The sequence below is a fragment of the Camellia sinensis genome, chromosome 1, assembly GCF_055761805.1.
Source record: "Camellia sinensis isolate YWXY chromosome 1, ASM5576180v1, whole genome shotgun sequence".
Taxonomy (NCBI): domain Eukaryota; kingdom Viridiplantae; phylum Streptophyta; class Magnoliopsida; order Ericales; family Theaceae; genus Camellia; species Camellia sinensis.
The window spans coordinates 171,130,100-171,146,618 of NC_138961.1; the positions used below are offsets into that span (position 1 = coordinate 171,130,100).

Here is a 16,519-nt window from a genome sequence, read left to right on the forward strand (position 1 = left end):
TTGGTTACATAAGTTAATAAGATAAAATGTCATATCCAAACTATAATCATTACACTTTTTCTCTCACAAAAGTTAAAAAAAGCCAAAAACAAAAACCAAACGAGATTAAAAAATCATGCTAAAATAGTCAAAAAATTAAAAAATCAAGTTATTTTAACTCTTTCCAAACAAAGATTAAGTATAACAATTTAGGTACGATTTTAATTTTTCCGAAATGATAAAGATTGGTTCTTAGTTTATTCTAGAATTGGACAAATCTAATCCATTAACACCCGTCAATATTAAAAACGTGTTTCTGAAAAAAATTTAAAAATAATTTGGTGAAAAAATAAAAATCTAATTATTTATACATTTTTGGGGGAGAATAATTTTTAAAAAATTAAAAACAACACTTTTTTGTTTTTAATTTTACCAAACTACTAATGTCTAACTTAAAAAAAGGGGGAAATTTTTATGGAGGAATTTCATTCCAGTGCAACTTTAATTTTTTTTTTTTACATATTAATGATAAATTGTAAAATATTAAAAAATAATTTTACAGAGTTTTCCATTTGAAATTATTTTTTATCTTTACCTCTGAAACATTATGTCCCCAATTATTATTGAGTATAGTTTTTTTTAAAAATATTAGTGTAAGAGATTATGATATTAATTATTAATATATATATATATATTTTGTAAATATTTTTTTACTGACACCATATAGTGTAATTTCAAAAAAAAAAAAAATCATGTCAAAATAGAGTGGAGGGAGGGAGATATCAAAGAGAGACATAGTGCCATTTTGGGAACATAAACGCAACAAAATTCCTTTGAGAAGTGTCAAAAATATAGTTTTAAAATTATAAATTAGGACCTCTGAAAAAAAAATAAATCTCTTATGTTGGATAAAGACATTTTGATCATTTTAATTTGATTTAATACCATAAATAAATATTAAACTAAAAAGTAAAAAGTCAACTTTTTAAATCATTTCAAAAAAAACTAAAAAACTTAATAAAAAATCAAAAATCAATTTTTTATCAACTTCCTAAAACCATCCATAGGAGAAGAAACAGAATCCAAAGCGACCATACAAAATTTTAAATAATCGGACGGTGACGAAGTGAGACGTGTCACGGATCCGTGTGAATTGAATTGGGAAGCGCTTTGAACTAAAATAAAAGCCCCCCAAAAAAACAAAAATCTATTTTTTGGCATTTCCCGCCGTTAAAAGAGTTGGCGGCAACTCCAAATAAATTTACACTATTATTCATATTTTGATCATTTCTTTCTTATAATACCCCGCCCCCAAAATCCCTAATTCCTTCGTAACCTTTCTGCGAAAGAAAATCTCTGTCTGAGAGAGAGAGAGAGAAGAGAGAGAGAGTGTGTGTGAGATTGTGGGAATTGGGGAAAATGGGAGGTGGAGGAACATCGAAGAACGCAGCGAGACCCAGACCCAAGAAGAGAGTGGAAGCCGACGACTCGTCTTCTCCTTCTTCTCTCAAGCGAGCCCATGACGGCAGTGCTTTCACTCGTTGGTATTTATTTATTTATTTATTTCCGTACAAACACAACATGTATACCCCTCTTTTCTTTGTTTCCCGAAGAGGGCTTTTGTTTTGTTGATTGATTTCTTGGTTTTAATTTTATATCAACATTTTTTTTTTTTTTTTATCGATAATGGTTATGGGTTGGGAGATGGATAATTGAATGTAAAAATTATGATGGGAAATTTGATTTGTTAAATTAATTATATATTATGGGTGCAGTGAAAAGTGCAGCAGGCAGGTGCCTGTTGTTCTGATTGGCTGGCACGATTGCCACATTGAAGCTCAAATTGAGAGGTCTCTTGGTATGTATTTCTTTCCCCTTCCAATTTTTGTCCATCACTTTGTTATGTTTCTATCTTCTTGTCTGCATATTCGTAGTAAATATACATACCCACATAATAGAAATACATAAAACCATATACTAATTGTCCCTGTTTATGATGCTTATGGTTCAGTTATTGATTTTTCTTTTTCTTTTTCTTTTTTTCCCTCTCTTTTATAATGGTTTATTTTTTTTCTTGGGTTTTTTGTTACAGATGCACAAATGTTGGAAAATGAAAAGCAATGTGATGCAATACCAGCAGAAAAGTAAATTCACTTCCACTTTATGCTTGTTTCATGCTACATATTGATGTTTAGATCATTTTGCATGTTTAGCGGTTTCTTAATTTGATTTCTGAACACTTTTTTTTTTTCTTCTTGCAGAAAGAAAGTAAAATCTACTGAACCAAATCCAAAGAAAGTGAAGAAGGAAAAGAAAGCTAAAGATCCAAACCAGCCCAAACGTCCCCAAACTGCTTTTTTCCTCTTCATGTAATGCCTCCCTCCCTCTCTCTCTCTCTCTCTCTCTCTATATATATATATATATATAGACACATTTGATAACATTCATTATGCTTCAGGAGTGAATTCAGGAAAACTTACAAAGAAGCCAATCCAGACTGTAAAAGTGTTGCTACGGTAGAAATTGAGCTCTTGACTTTTTACTGCAGATCATTTTTGTATTTCTGGGATTTATTGAATGTGATGTATTTGCCCTTTTGGATGAAACTTAGGTTGCAAAGGAAGGTGGTGAGAAATGGAAATCTATGACAGATGAAGTGAGTGACAATCTGATTTTATTTTTCCAAAGCAAAAATGTTTTGTCAAAATGTTCTGACCCTTTTAACCTTAATAATTCCTTTACTAGGAGAAAAAGATTTATCTGGATAGAGCTGCAGAGCTTAAAGCAGAGTATGGCAAGGCTTTGAATTCAGATAAGGATGTTCAAAATGCAGATGTAAGTTTCTTCTTGATGCCCAAGTTTTTTCTAATTTATATCTTCTATTTGATTTGTTTTATTTTTCTCAATTAATGCATATTTTAATTGATCCAAGGATGAATTCATATTTGTTGTTTGGGCAGGACAAAGAAGATGGTTCATTGGATAAGGAAGCACAAGTGGAGACAGTGTCTGATGATGAATAGGAATATCTTCTCCTGTTTAGGTTTCTTTCATTTTATTTTTTTTTCTTTACATGTTTTGTGGTGAATGATTGTCCCTGGACCTTTGCCCTTGTTGATGTTGAATATAGTTTAGCCTTCCAAGTCTCTTATGAATGCTATAATGCTCTTCAAACCAAATTGTTCATTCAATTTTCCATTTTTTGTGCTCTGGATTCTTAATACTGATAGGTTATTAAGGTTAGTTTGTAAGTGTACTTGGAATTTCTGCTTTGTGATCTATAGCATTTGAAAGCACATTTAAGATTGAATTTATTGGACTAGAAAAGTTCTCAAGTGTGATCATGCCATTAAGTCAAGGTTCTTAACTTTCAATTATTAAAGGTAACAAAAATGTGCAAATAGGTTGGTAGTGGAAAAACTAAACGGAAAGACATGCAAATGTAGTTGTAGGAAGACCATAATTTATCTCCTTTCCTCTTCCATTTGAAATTGCTCAAATGGTACGAGTATAACCATTTTGGCAATTGAATTGGCATTTTTTTCCTTGGTTTCTTGTCCTTACATGGTGGCAGTTACTTGCCACATAAGCATAGATTGTGGCCATATGCAGTAGTAGGGAAAATATATTATGATCTCTCTTGTGGGATTTCTCTATATAATGTGTACCCTCGTGAAGTTTGCATGTACAGTCTAGTCATTGCATCTTCAACAATACTCCAAAGCTTGCAGGAGTTGTGCCTTTATTTTGTTCCTTGAGACATCTAACCTTTGTAATTTAATCAAGTTTGAGATACAACTATAGATTTGCACTGTGACCTAATTTTTTTAAGATTTAGAAGTTTTCCAATTTGGTCAGTGATTCTTTGTTTGTGAGCTGGTTTGGATATATGGATGAAAGATTGATGATTGTTCAAGTTGCACTAAAAATGATGGAATAGGGACCCCTCCCCAAGTCAATCTCTAACACTCTTTAACAAATTGAATAGGGACTTTCTTTGGGGATCCACCATTGAGACCAAAAAAATTCATGCTACTAGGTGGGAGACTATCAAATCTAAATCTTTTGGTGGGCTAGGGATTAGACAAATTGACTTCAACAAAGTAGCTATGGCTAAACTCAATTGGAGGCTGAGGAATGAGAAAAATGCTATTTGGGCCAAGGACCTAAATGTTAAATACCCCAACAAAGAAAAAAAGCCAGCAAGGCATCTCACACTTGGAGGGTCATTCTGGAAAGCTCTCATCTATTCAAAAAAGGTACCAAAATCCTACTCAAGAGTGGGCTTAATACCTCTTTTTGGTACCATGATTGGATTGGTTTTGGTTTAATTAAACATTTGGTAAAAGGAGCACTTGATAGAGAAGAACTTATTTTTAGGGACTGTTGGGTCAACAACAGTTGGAATTTCTCTAACATCTCACTCACTTTACCCTCTAGCCTTCTCAACTCAATCCATTGCTTTTTTCTCCCTTGGTTCTCTAATGAACCAAATCAAATTTGGTGGAAATACTTGCCTAATGGTGTCTTCAGTAGCAGCTCAGCCTATCTTCTTGTCAAGGATTTTCACAAATCCCCTCCTTTGGACAATTGGTCTTGGGTATGGAAGATTAATGCCAACCCTTGCATCCGTCACTTTTTCTGGTTAGCCTCGCCCCAACGGATCACTACAAAATCTTTTCTCCATCATAGAAATATCTCCCCGGATGACTTGTGCCCCCTCTGCAATTCCTATCCTGAAACAACCCATCCATGTCTTCTGATATTGCACTGTGACCAATAGTTACATAATATTTTATATTTGGTTAATTATGTAGATTTGAGATTTTAATTAATTGTTTTCCTAATTTAATTTGAGATTTATGAGAATTGTGGAATCTGATTCGTATATGATTCTATTAAAGATTTATTTTGAAAATTAGAAATTAACTGTCCAAATCGTTTAAGGAAGTAAAACTAAGAAGTTGAATCAATTTAATTTTAATTACGGATCTATTTGGGAGTTTAATTAAATATTTGATTTAGCTTAATAAAATTGAGATTTGATTAATTAGATTCGAATTGGAGTTAATTAAGTTAGTTAAATTATGAGAATTGAGAATTGTAATTACTATGAATTAAATTTATTTATGGGGTATCTAATTTGAATATATAATTTATTGACAGAAATTTGAAGTTTGATTAGGAATCAAAGGCCTAAACAATTTGGGAAATCAAAATTTATGATGACAATAAGTTTAATTTAATATTTGGAGTTTTTTGGAAGTTTGATTAAAAATTTGATTCAGATTGATAAATTTAAATATAATTAATTGGGTTTTAAAGGATGTCAAATTAGACTAATTAAATTATGTGGGATTTGTAATTAGTTATGATTAATTTAATTATGTACTAATTAAGATTTATTAAGACTGTGTTAATTAAGTTAATTTTAATCATAAATTGGATTATCTAAAGTAATTTGAGGATGTATATGGGTGTGTGCAAAGAAATTTTGGGTGTGCAAAGAAAATTTGTGTATGTGTGTGCATGTGAGTGTTGTGTTGGAGGCTTGATTAAGTGTGCACGTGTGCAATATGGTGGCAATAAGAGAGGCATGTGTGTGTGTATATGTTGGTGAGCTCAAGAGGCAAGACATGAAGTTGGTATGAGTTGTCAAGAAAAATGTGAAATAATTTGGGAATTAAATTGTGATTTTGGACAAATTAGACTCAATTTTCTTATGTCCTCACATTGTATAAAGATTTCCATGATTTTGTATCAAGAACATGAGCTTTAGACCCTTTGAATGCTAAGTTCGAGCTTCAAATGCAATTCTGAAAATTTCAGAATTCGGCATGTCCGCTCGAGCAGGGAAAGCGCTGCTTGAGCGTGAAATATTAGCTTTCAGAACTTTTGCAGACATTAATGTCCGCTCGAATGGAAAGAGTCACGCTTGAGCGTAGAAATGTAGTAATTAGTACTTTTACAGACTAAAGGGGTTCGCTCGAGCGGCCAAAGCCGCGCTCGAGTGGAGAGCCCTGTTCTTGAAATTGTGAAAAATGGTTTTGTGTTTTATTTTCCGTTCTCTTTCATTTCTAAGCACTCTTAGGCATATCTTGAGCTTTGTAAATGACCTAAAGGGTAAAGAAAGAAGCTTAAGGGAAATAAATAGATTAAAAAACGGATTGAATTGTTTGTGATCCAATATGTGTTATGAATTGTGTAGAGTCGAGCACAAGGACGAATCCACCGGTAGGACACTGTGTAATATCATAGTAAAGATATTTTCAAGTATGTTATTTTCAAATGCTAATTATGTATAAGCTCCATGGATTTGTTGATTTGAATTATGAATGAGTATGTTATATGCCTAATATTTGTATAAGACTATCAAGAATATGATTGGGCCAAAGGCCGTCTGACATGAATGATTGGGGCCAAAGGCCGTTTGACGTAAATGATTGAATCAAAAGCCGTTTGACACAAACAAATTGGGCCTGAGGCCATTTGATAAGAGCGAATTGGGCCTGAGGTCGTTTGATATATTTGGGCCTAAGGTTGTTTGATGTATTAGATAAAAATGTGAATGGGCCTAAGGTCGTTAGAAATGTCTGTTATGAATTTCATTCATGTAACTTCTTTATTTTGATATTATTCACTGGGCTATCGCTCACTCTCATTTATATCTGTGTAGGTAAGCAAAGAGATGTCCAAACCCAACCTCAGTGAAAGATATAAGAGGAAGTCAAGTTTTGTGGAGTCAGCCCGCACGTCTCACGCACGAGACTTTATTTTTGTTCTTGTGTTTACACTTTTGCTTTATCGGTGAATACGTTGGATCATCCATGCATATAAGTTTGCTTTGTTTGGCTGACTGCATGTCTTGACGTTCCTGGATGTATAAGATATTAACTCTGTTTTTTATGTGTGAGTTATTATGGACTGTTTATGAAATGTTTCGTTTTATCATGTAAGCACAACTCATTGGACAATTTTTAAGTCTGTTTTCGCTTTTGGCCCCATATGATTATTTAAAAATCTATTTTCTGTCTGAGGCTATAGGTAATCTAATAATTACCGGGCAGTTATGATCTTAACCTATAGGGACAGGTTCGGGTCATGACACATGCCTCCTCCTTCAACCTTAATTTAGTTGATTGGATCAAAGTCAACTGCCTTTCAGTTGAAACCTATGACAATAATTACTAGTCCATTGTCTTTCCCCTAGTCTGCTGGGAAATCTAGAAAGTTCGAAATTCTCAGTGTTTCTTACCCTCAAACCCTAACCCTTTCAAACCCCACCTCATCCTAGCCTTTGCTTGTCAGTGGTAGGAATGGCAACGGGGCGGGGCCGGGGATCACCCTCCCCGTCCCCGATCCCCGACGGTGAAAATTCCCCTGTCCCCGGCCCCGATCCCCAACAAGGAACTTGTCACTACCCCCGCCCCCGTCCCCTAACGGGGATCGGGTTTCCCCGACCCCGAAGAGTCCCTGGCCAAAAAAAAAAAAAAAAAACTTCAGATCATATTTAATTCTTCCAGATCTGATATATAATACTTCAGATCATATATTCAATAATAAAAAAAAGAGAGCTTCAGATCATATACAATACTTCAGATCATATTTAATACTTCCAGATCTGATATATACTTCATATCAATAACAAATTTAACAACAGATTTAATACTTTAGATCATATATTCAATAACAAATTCAACACACCCAGATTCATCTCTTCAATGAACTAAACCCAAACAAAATCTGTTTGCTTCACTCCAAGGAATCCTTGCCATGATTCGTCTCTTCAGATCATATATACTTCTTGTTTTGTATTTTCTTTGGTTTGTTTGCTTCACTCCTTAACTCGGATCTTGGCACCGGTGACCAAAACTTCCAGATCTAAAGAACAAAATCAAAAAACAAAGAGAGAGAGAGAGAGAGAGAGAGAGAGAGAGAGAGAAACTAGAGAGGAGATACTGTGAAAGAGAGAGAGAGAGAGAGAGGACATACCGTGAGAGAGAGAGAGGAGCTGCCGCCATTGAGAGAGAGGAGGAGGAGCCGCCGCTGTGATGCTGTGAGGGAGAGAGGAGGAGCGGCCGACGCCATCGCCGTGGGCATCGCAGCAGAGAGAGGCCGAGAGAAGAGAGAGTGAAAGTGGGAGAGGCTCAAATGAAATGAGTCTTAAAAAGTAACCTAAACATATATATATATATATATATATATATATTCGGGGATATATACGGGGATTACTCGGGCCGGGGCCGGGGCCGGAAAATCTATCCCCGTCCCCGGCCCGAAAATGATCGGGGGTTTATTTTTTAATACCATCCCCGGCCTGTGGGGAATTTTTTTCGGGGAAAAACCGTCTCATTCGGGGTCGAGGGGTCGGGTCTCCGTCGGGCCGGTTTCAAATTGCCATCCCTAGTGAGTGGCAGCACTTTACCAACTTTAGTCTGGAGAAAACATCCTTAATCACTTGCCACATTAGTTGGAAACCATTTGACCCAGGCATGCTAAAGCTCAACACTGATGGGGCTGCAAAAGGAAACCCAGGCCCAACCAGTTATGGGGGAATTCTTAGAGACCACCTTGGTAGATCCGTTGCTGGCTTCACCAGAAATATAGGCATTGCTACAAGCATCTATGGTAAATTATGGGGCTTAAAAGACGGCCTTAACTTTTGCCTAGAAAATGGTTTCACAAATTTAATAGTTGAAACGAATGCTCTTCTTGCTATACAACTCATCTTTGGAGATCACAATGACTCTCATCATCACCTCAGTAATCTCATATGTGATTGGAGGTACCTACTGAACCAACTGGGGGTGCACTCAATTGAGCATAATTTTCATGAAGTTAATAGATGTGCCGATACTCTAGCTAAGAGCATCTCCAATGGTTCTGCTATATCAGTTGCCAAAGCTAAAAAATGACAGGAATGGCAAAAATGAGTCTCCAACGGTCTGCTATTTCACTTGCCAAAGATGGCAGATGCCATATGTGTTCTCAAATTTGGCAAGTGAAATGGCAGATGCCAAGCTTGCCAGATCAGCAAAAATCAGACACCGTTGGAGGCCCAATTTTCAGAATCAAACAAATTTCAGTTTCAGATATCAAAACATATATATCAATGCAAATTTCTGTATACCGGATAATCAAAAAAAATTTCATGACAGATATAAAAAATTGAAGACAGATCAAATTAAAAAATTAAAAAATTTATATATATATATATATATTGATGAAGGAACAAATCGTATCCAGAACATTATATATATATATATATTGATGAAGGAAAAAATTAAAAAAACATATATATATGTATATATGAAGACAGATCAAAACATATATATATATATATATATGAGTATGTATATAGATGGAGATCGTACCATTATTCCAGAGAGTACACAGATCGGAGGTGAGGATTGAGAGGGAGATAGAGTGAAACCAGAGAGAGGGGGTTCCGATCTTGGAAGAGAAGGGGGAGATCGGGTTCCGATCATGGAGGAGATCATGGAGGAGAAGGGGTTCCGATCTTGGAGGAGATCATGGAGGAGAAGGGGTTCCGATCTTGGAGGAGATCATGGAGGAGGGGGTTTCGATCTTGGAGGAGAAGGGGAGATTGGGTTTGATCTTGTGCTCTATTTGGTTTGGTTTGTGCTGTGTTTGATTTCAGCCATGGAGGAGAAAGAGTGAGAATGAGAGGGAGAGGAAGAGCCGTGGAGGAGAAGAGTGAGAAGAGAGAGATGCTTGATCTGTCTTGATCAAAACATAAATATCAATAGTGTAATAAAGAGCCGTTGGGCTCTGTTTGGTTTGTTTAACACAAAAAAAAATAAAATAAAATAAAATTGAAATTATTTTTTACATAAAAAATTGAAATTGAAAAATTGAAATTGAAATTGAAAAAAAACATATATAATATTATTTTTTCAATGTATAATGTTTACTAATTTGTATTATTATTTAATATTTTCAATAAAGTATAATGCAAAAAAATAAATATATTTTTTCAAATAAAGGCAATAAAAAGATAAAATAGATTAGCTGATATTAAATGAAGATAATTTTATTATAATAAAAATACATTATAATATAAATATATAATTATTTTCAATTTTTCCAATTTTTCATTTTTTATATTTGTCTAGTTGGGAATAATATAAATATATAATTTTTTTAACAAACAAGTAAAAAAATGTCACAAAAGACAAAAAAATAAACAAAAATAAAATCACAAAAAACTTATATCCAAGCAACACCTACAAAGTTGGAGGGAAAGTTGGTTGAGATTTGTCAAAAATAGCAAATGACCATTGGAGCACCATTGCTATAATTTGACAAAATAACACTATTCATTGCCAAATTATAGCAATAGCAACCTCAATATAGCAACAACCATTGGAGATGCTCTAATTTTGGTTTACAATCATCAAATGGTTTGCACATTTTACACCAATTTCCTCCCAAATGTATGATGATGCTAGAGGGATTACTTATCCCCGAACTTTGTACTCTTCTCTTTAATCTATATTAGTTCTACTTTATCAATATATAAATAAATAAAAATTAAAAATTAAAAAAAAAACTGGAAATTTTTTTGAAGGAATGGAATAATCTGTCTGCAATCATCTCCAAGGAGTGTACTAGAGGACTACTTTCCTTCAAGTTTATACAAGGACACTAATGTTTTGAATGGCTGGCTACATGAGGAAAGAGAACCAAACTCCGCTGTGTATGTGAACTATGGAAGTGACTGTAATTAATAGCAGACCAACACGTGAAGGAATTTGCATAGGGCTGGCAAATAGTAAGCACCCATTTCTCTTATTTTTATTATTATTTTATTTCAGAAGACAATTTATAAATATTATGAGAATTTCATCAAATTATAAAAACCACAAAATCAGTCATGTCTATGGAGAGTTGATTAAAGACCCTAACAATTGAGATAGAAATATAATGAATTGGATGTTGTAATAAGTGATTTGGCAATCTTGCCTGAAGAATTTATTGAGGACAATAAAGATAGCGGATTGTTAGCAAGTTGGTGGCCACAAGAAGTATATTTCCCCCATAAATGTGGTGTTTCTTTTCTTTTTTTGGGGGGGGTTATGTGTAGGTCCTATTAAGTTGACTTATTATCCAATAAATTTTATGAGAATTAATGGCATTTTTAATCAAATACTGTTAAAAAAATGTCACTAATTGTTAATTTTCAGTAATAGTTTAAAAATTGTCATAAAAAATATCACTAATTATAAGTTTTAGTGACAGTTTAGAAAAATCGTTATAAAAAAGTCACCAATTTTCAACTTTTAATGATAGTTTGAAAAAGTCGTTACAGAAAAAAAAAGGTCACCAATTGTAAATTTTAGCGACAATTTATAAAAATCGTAACAAAAAAAGTCATTAATTATCAATTTTTAATGACATGCAAACAATTGTCACAAAAAAATATTTCTAGCGATGACTTTATTAAAACTTATTTTCAATAGGACTTTAATAAGAATTAAGTCAAATTATTATGATTTATTAATAGTTTATCCTATTTTTTCCCCTTCCTAACACATTGTGACTCAAAATTTTCATTGAAAACTATTATATATATATATACACACACATATTGTGCAAAATAAAATCTTTAATGAAATTAACTATGACTAATTTAATTTATCAGAATTTATGCACCTTACTAGAAGGTCAATGTTTAATTTCTTTTTTCTCGAACTACGATGTCCCAATATGTTAAAAAAATTTGTACTACACTTTGTTAGTTTTTTTCTGAGTTATAATTATAGTAGATTATTTCTTAGAATTTGAAATTATCTGATTATTGTGGGCAGAGATTAGAAACAAGTGAGAATTTCGGGGAAAAACTCATTACATGTTACGTAATCCTCAATATGAATAGGTAGTTACACCCCTTGCAATATGGGGTGGTGGCGCAGTTGGCTAGCGCGTAGGTCTCATAGCTTATTTTCTCTGAGTAATCCTGAGGTCGAGAGTTCGAGCCTCTCTCACCCCAAATGATGCTTTTTATGGAACTTTTCATGTCTAATGTAATTACTTTTTTTTTTTTGGGTCATCCATGAAATTGTATTTATTTTGTGCAGATCCCTTTTTTGTTTTTTGTAATTGTTCTGGGAAAAATTTACTTTGCCAGCTTAAACTATAAGACTTGTGTCACTTTTCCCCTGAATTACCAATTTGGACAACTATCTTCTTAAATTATTTATATTAATTCATTTTATCTTAAATTGTCAATTGATTTATAGTTCATGTTAGCTCAAATTGTCAATTGATTTAATATTTTGAATGAAATATCACACTCACCGGCTCAAAAAAAAAAAAAGAAAAAAAAATTATGCACGTAATTATTTTGTGCTTTATTGAATATTTTCAAAATAATTGATTGTGTTTTGTTGTATGATAGTTGAATATTTGTCAAAATGAATTAATACCCTCACTTAATCATGTGTTTGTCGACAAGTGTGAGATTTGGTTAAAAATATTTAAACTACTTAACAGTTTGGGTTAATAGTTTAAATTGATAGTTTATGGGATAAAGTGATACAAATGATAATCTAAGGGGGCAAAACGAAGTTTTTCCTATTTATAATGCATCTATCTTTATTTATATTTATGCATTCAAAATTGAAGAAAAATACTAATTTTGGTGGATATAACATGAACTGGTTTACTTGTTATTGTGGCCTTCTGGATAAGTTACTTTCACAAATCACTACAAGAAATTAGACTTTCGCCGACCAAAATCTTAGTCGCCAAAACCAATTAGCGACTAAATTTTTTTGTCGCCAACTTAGTCGCCTAAACCCTGTCGGCAAATGTTTTAGCGACTAAACGCGAGTTTGGTCGTTGAAAATGCAACATTTGGCTACTAATTTGTGTAGTCGGCAAATGTGACCCTTTGGTGACTAAAAAAATAGTCGCCGAAAAGGTAATTTTTAGCTACTAAATTATTGGTCGCCAAACGTCAACGTTTGGCTACTAAAGTTGGGTTAGTCGGCAAAAGTTATATTTTTGGCGACCAAAATATTAGTCGCCGAAAGTTATAACAAAACTAATTTGAACTATTTAAAGACTAAAGTTTTAGTCGCTAATTGCACTATTTGCCGACCATGGCATTTAGTCGCCAAAGGATGCCAACTTTTATTCATTTTCCTACTTTATTAGTGGCCAAAACATTTGAAAATAGTTTTTGGCTACCAAAATAGTTAGTAGCCAAATACTATATTAGAATTTTATTTTTTTTTTTAAATTTCTGAACCACCTGTATCCATTATTAGTACAACCTATACAATGTATAAACAACAAAATCCATCAATACTAAATATATATTATCAACCATTCGACAATGTGCATGCCAAAAATTCCATTCGATATCCAATTCCATTCCATTCCATTCCACTCCACATATGTAATACAAATTCCATACGACCCAAGTATATTCCAACCTCAATAATTTAGTAATACAAAATATGTAATACAAAATATATTCCCTCCATTTGACATATGTAATACAAAATATCATCCTGATAATCAATCCTAAAATTAGTAAATAAAATTGGAGTGTAAAATATACAATTCTGGTGTTGCATTCTTAAGTATACATTCATTTCTGAGTTTCCACAATGACCAAAGAGTTATTGTTAGGATGGCTCCCCCCACCCAACACACACACACACACACACACTACGGATGCCTGTAGTGGGAAGGGAAATAGCAGGTGCACCTCACTCTCCTGATTCTCTTCTTGTCCTTCTTTCACACCATATGGGTCCTGACCAGAGCTTGTGAAGGAGAGTACAATTCATTGTTGCTAGAGCACAGCTGAAATGAGTAAAGACATAAAATGAATCCCACTGGGTTGAATTTGAAATTAGGTGATTATAAATATGATACATACACATTTATATATTTTTTTGATGGTGAATTAATTTAAATAAATCACATAAAAAACTAAATGCTCAAATACTTCCGAGATACTTGCCATCAACAATCCCCATTCTGTGTTGATTCTAAATAACTTACAATCTTGCTTTCCGCAGTCATGCTAGATTCATCGATGGCAAGAGAATGACCAGAAATTATGATTCCATCTGCTGGGACATGGGAAAAATGGAAAGGTAACAAACTATTTTTTCTCGTGTTCATAAGCAGTAATATCTACAGTTGCAATAGTTGATTCAAATATTTTCTCTCCTACCACCTCTTACAACCTGCATAATAATTCATAAAAATAACAATTTAGCATCCTAAGGTTAATAGATTAAAAATAAAGTAAATGCTTCATGTTGTAATTACACACCTCCAATTGTATATTTCTCTTTTTTTGTAATTGCACACCTCCAATAATGCAACCAGGTACTCATTAATTTTCCAAATTTCAGATTTGGTTTTTCCTCATGATGAACTAAATGTAGCCCCTGTGGTTTGGGCCATGTACACACAAGCCCCTGTCATTTGGAAATAAGCACGTAACCTCTAATTGTTTGTGGATTAAAACACACCGCTAATATGTATTAACGGAACTTTGAATTGATGAAAATACCCCAATCTTCTTCCTTTCTTCTGAACTAAACCCCTATACACACACACACAAACACATGTATACCTATGTAAACCAACCACCAGCAATACCCTTCCCCACAACCCCTTCCTCCATTGCCACTATGGAACAATTTCCAACATATCAATACCCACAAAAAGTTGCACACACCTTGTTCGAACAAGGCATTCAGAATCATGTAATTATCGACCAAGGCATTCATAAGTACATTCATTCAAATGAACTTATCAGTAATAATTCTTGAGTAATTTATAATAACAAGAAGTATTATTTCCCTTGAAAAGATATATAATTTTACTTTGGCCTTTAGCCATTACAAATTTAAATAATTTTACCTTAAGGCCCTACTTTAGACAATTTCTATGTTCGCTGCTGGTTTCATTGGCTCGCCCTCTTATCAAGTACGTACATCTGAAATAATTCATTTTCTTACACATGCTATGAAATATGAAAATGTGAAAATATAAAAAGTACGTACACTTGCTATGAAATATGAAAATGCCCTCCACGAGGAAGAAATTCTGCACATTATGAAAGTAGTGATAAGGAATGGAAACATCTATATAATTGATTCATTCAACCAATTTAATTTACCTCTGAGAATTGCAAAATTATCTGGGATAGCCTAAGGACCTTAAACCATCAATATGATAAGATAGCAACTCAAGCAGCTCCGCAGCAGCTGCTCAAGCTCACAACAGCAGCAGCAACTCAGCCATAGCTACAGCAGCAGAGCAGCAACATCTCAGCCATAGCAGAGCAGAACAGCAGCCAGCAGCTTCAAAGCAAAAGCTCCAGCATTCATGTGTGTATTATCAAAGCTAGGTAGTTAGTTTGTTAGAATTTAACTATAGTTTAGTTAGACGGTTATGGTTAGGTTTGCTATAGTTAGTTTGTTAGAATTTAACTAAAGCTCCAGCAGTCACGTGTGTATACTAGAATCTTTGTGAAATTTACAACAAACTCAAAATAGTGTTTTAACTGATAGGATCATGCAAAGAGATCATAAGTTGAGGAAAAGAGATTATGGATTAAAGAACTTCAAGTATGTGAGTCTTATCAAGATATGCAAACAGAAATCCCTGAATCAGTGAGCTCCCAAGAAGGAGGGGAGGGGGGAATGAAAAAAAAGTGTTAATTTCTAACAGCAAAATAACTAATGTTCATGTAAAAAACTAAACATTGCTCTTGCTAGCGAAGATGTAACAAGGTGACAGATGTTAACTAATGGCACATACCAACCCTGTGTTTGGATCTTGCGTTTGTAGAAGGAAAGTGAATATAAGATTCTACAACACTTATATACATTGTTAAGTGTATATAAGATTCTACAACACGTATATACAAATATATATATATATATATATATATATCTATTTTCACACAAATATATGACACAGTTTTACATACCCAAATTACTCCTATACAGGACTTCAAATTTTTTATTCCAAGTTTAATTTTTTTCAATAATTTTCTTCCTATCTAGTATGTAATATGTTGAGTTTATGGAGCTTGATAAATACTGTACATCTCACCCCGAGTATATTAAGGTATATATTACTCGTATAGTAGAACTAGCGTAGTTAGAAATTTCATTCAATGGGATCATTCAAAAAGTTGAGTTGAGAATTTTATGACATAATTTTAATTCTACACAATCAATTAAAATTAACTTTGATTTTATCTATTCCCAACCATAACAATATAGTGATTCAAATCAAATTACATATAAAAGTATGACAGGAGGACATGAATACTAGCCTTTTTTTAATTCATTCAATGGGTCATTAATTCTTTTTTTTTTTTTTCAAAAAGAAGATAAAATTCTACCTTTACTATAAGATAATTCAAAGCCCAGTGGTTTTGCCAACTGATACATACTGTGAGTTTTTACCATTATTTGTATGTGTGGTTTATGTATAAAGCAAAGATCAGAAGGAAAAATTTGAAGGAAGAGAGAGT

At 33.4% G+C, this 16,519-nt stretch overlaps 1 protein-coding gene, 1 long non-coding RNA gene and 1 other non-coding gene across 4 annotated transcripts; 2 read left to right on the forward strand and 1 right to left on the reverse strand.

Annotated features, from left to right (window-relative positions):
- Positions 1 to 1,188: 1,188 nt before the first annotated feature.
- On the forward strand, positions 1,189 to 6,983 carry HMGB6 (high-mobility group box 6). Of its 2 annotated transcripts, XM_082888993.1 has the most exons (9): positions 1,189 to 1,523; positions 1,755 to 1,837; positions 2,072 to 2,123; positions 2,241 to 2,348; positions 2,438 to 2,495; positions 2,591 to 2,635; positions 2,725 to 2,814; positions 2,940 to 3,022; positions 6,656 to 6,983. In XM_082888993.1, exons 1-8 carry the CDS (start codon positions 1,399 to 1,401, stop codon positions 3,000 to 3,002), a joined length of 624 nt encoding a protein of 207 aa, XP_082745119.1. In that variant the 5' UTR covers positions 1,189 to 1,398; the 3' UTR covers positions 3,003 to 3,022; positions 6,656 to 6,983. The 2 variants fall into 2 exon arrangements, with proteins under 2 accessions (XP_082745119.1, XP_028075235.2); XM_028219434.2 differs by lacking the exon at positions 6,656 to 6,983 and having other exon boundaries at positions 2,940 to 3,158.
- Positions 6,984 to 11,900: 4,917 nt separating this feature from the next.
- Positions 11,901 to 11,992, forward strand: TRNAM-CAU (transfer RNA methionine (anticodon CAU)). Its single transcript is given in 2 exon segments — positions 11,901 to 11,938; positions 11,957 to 11,992. It is a non-coding gene; the product is annotated as a tRNA-Met (tRNA).
- A 1,836-nt stretch (positions 11,993 to 13,828) lies between these two features.
- Positions 13,829 to 15,141, reverse strand: LOC145790270 (uncharacterized). Its single transcript, XR_014328955.1, has 2 exons — positions 14,893 to 15,141; positions 13,829 to 14,207 (listed from the first exon to the last, which is right to left on the reverse strand). It is a non-coding gene; the product is annotated as an uncharacterized LOC145790270 (long non-coding RNA).
- Positions 15,142 to 16,519: the final 1,378 nt, after the last annotated feature.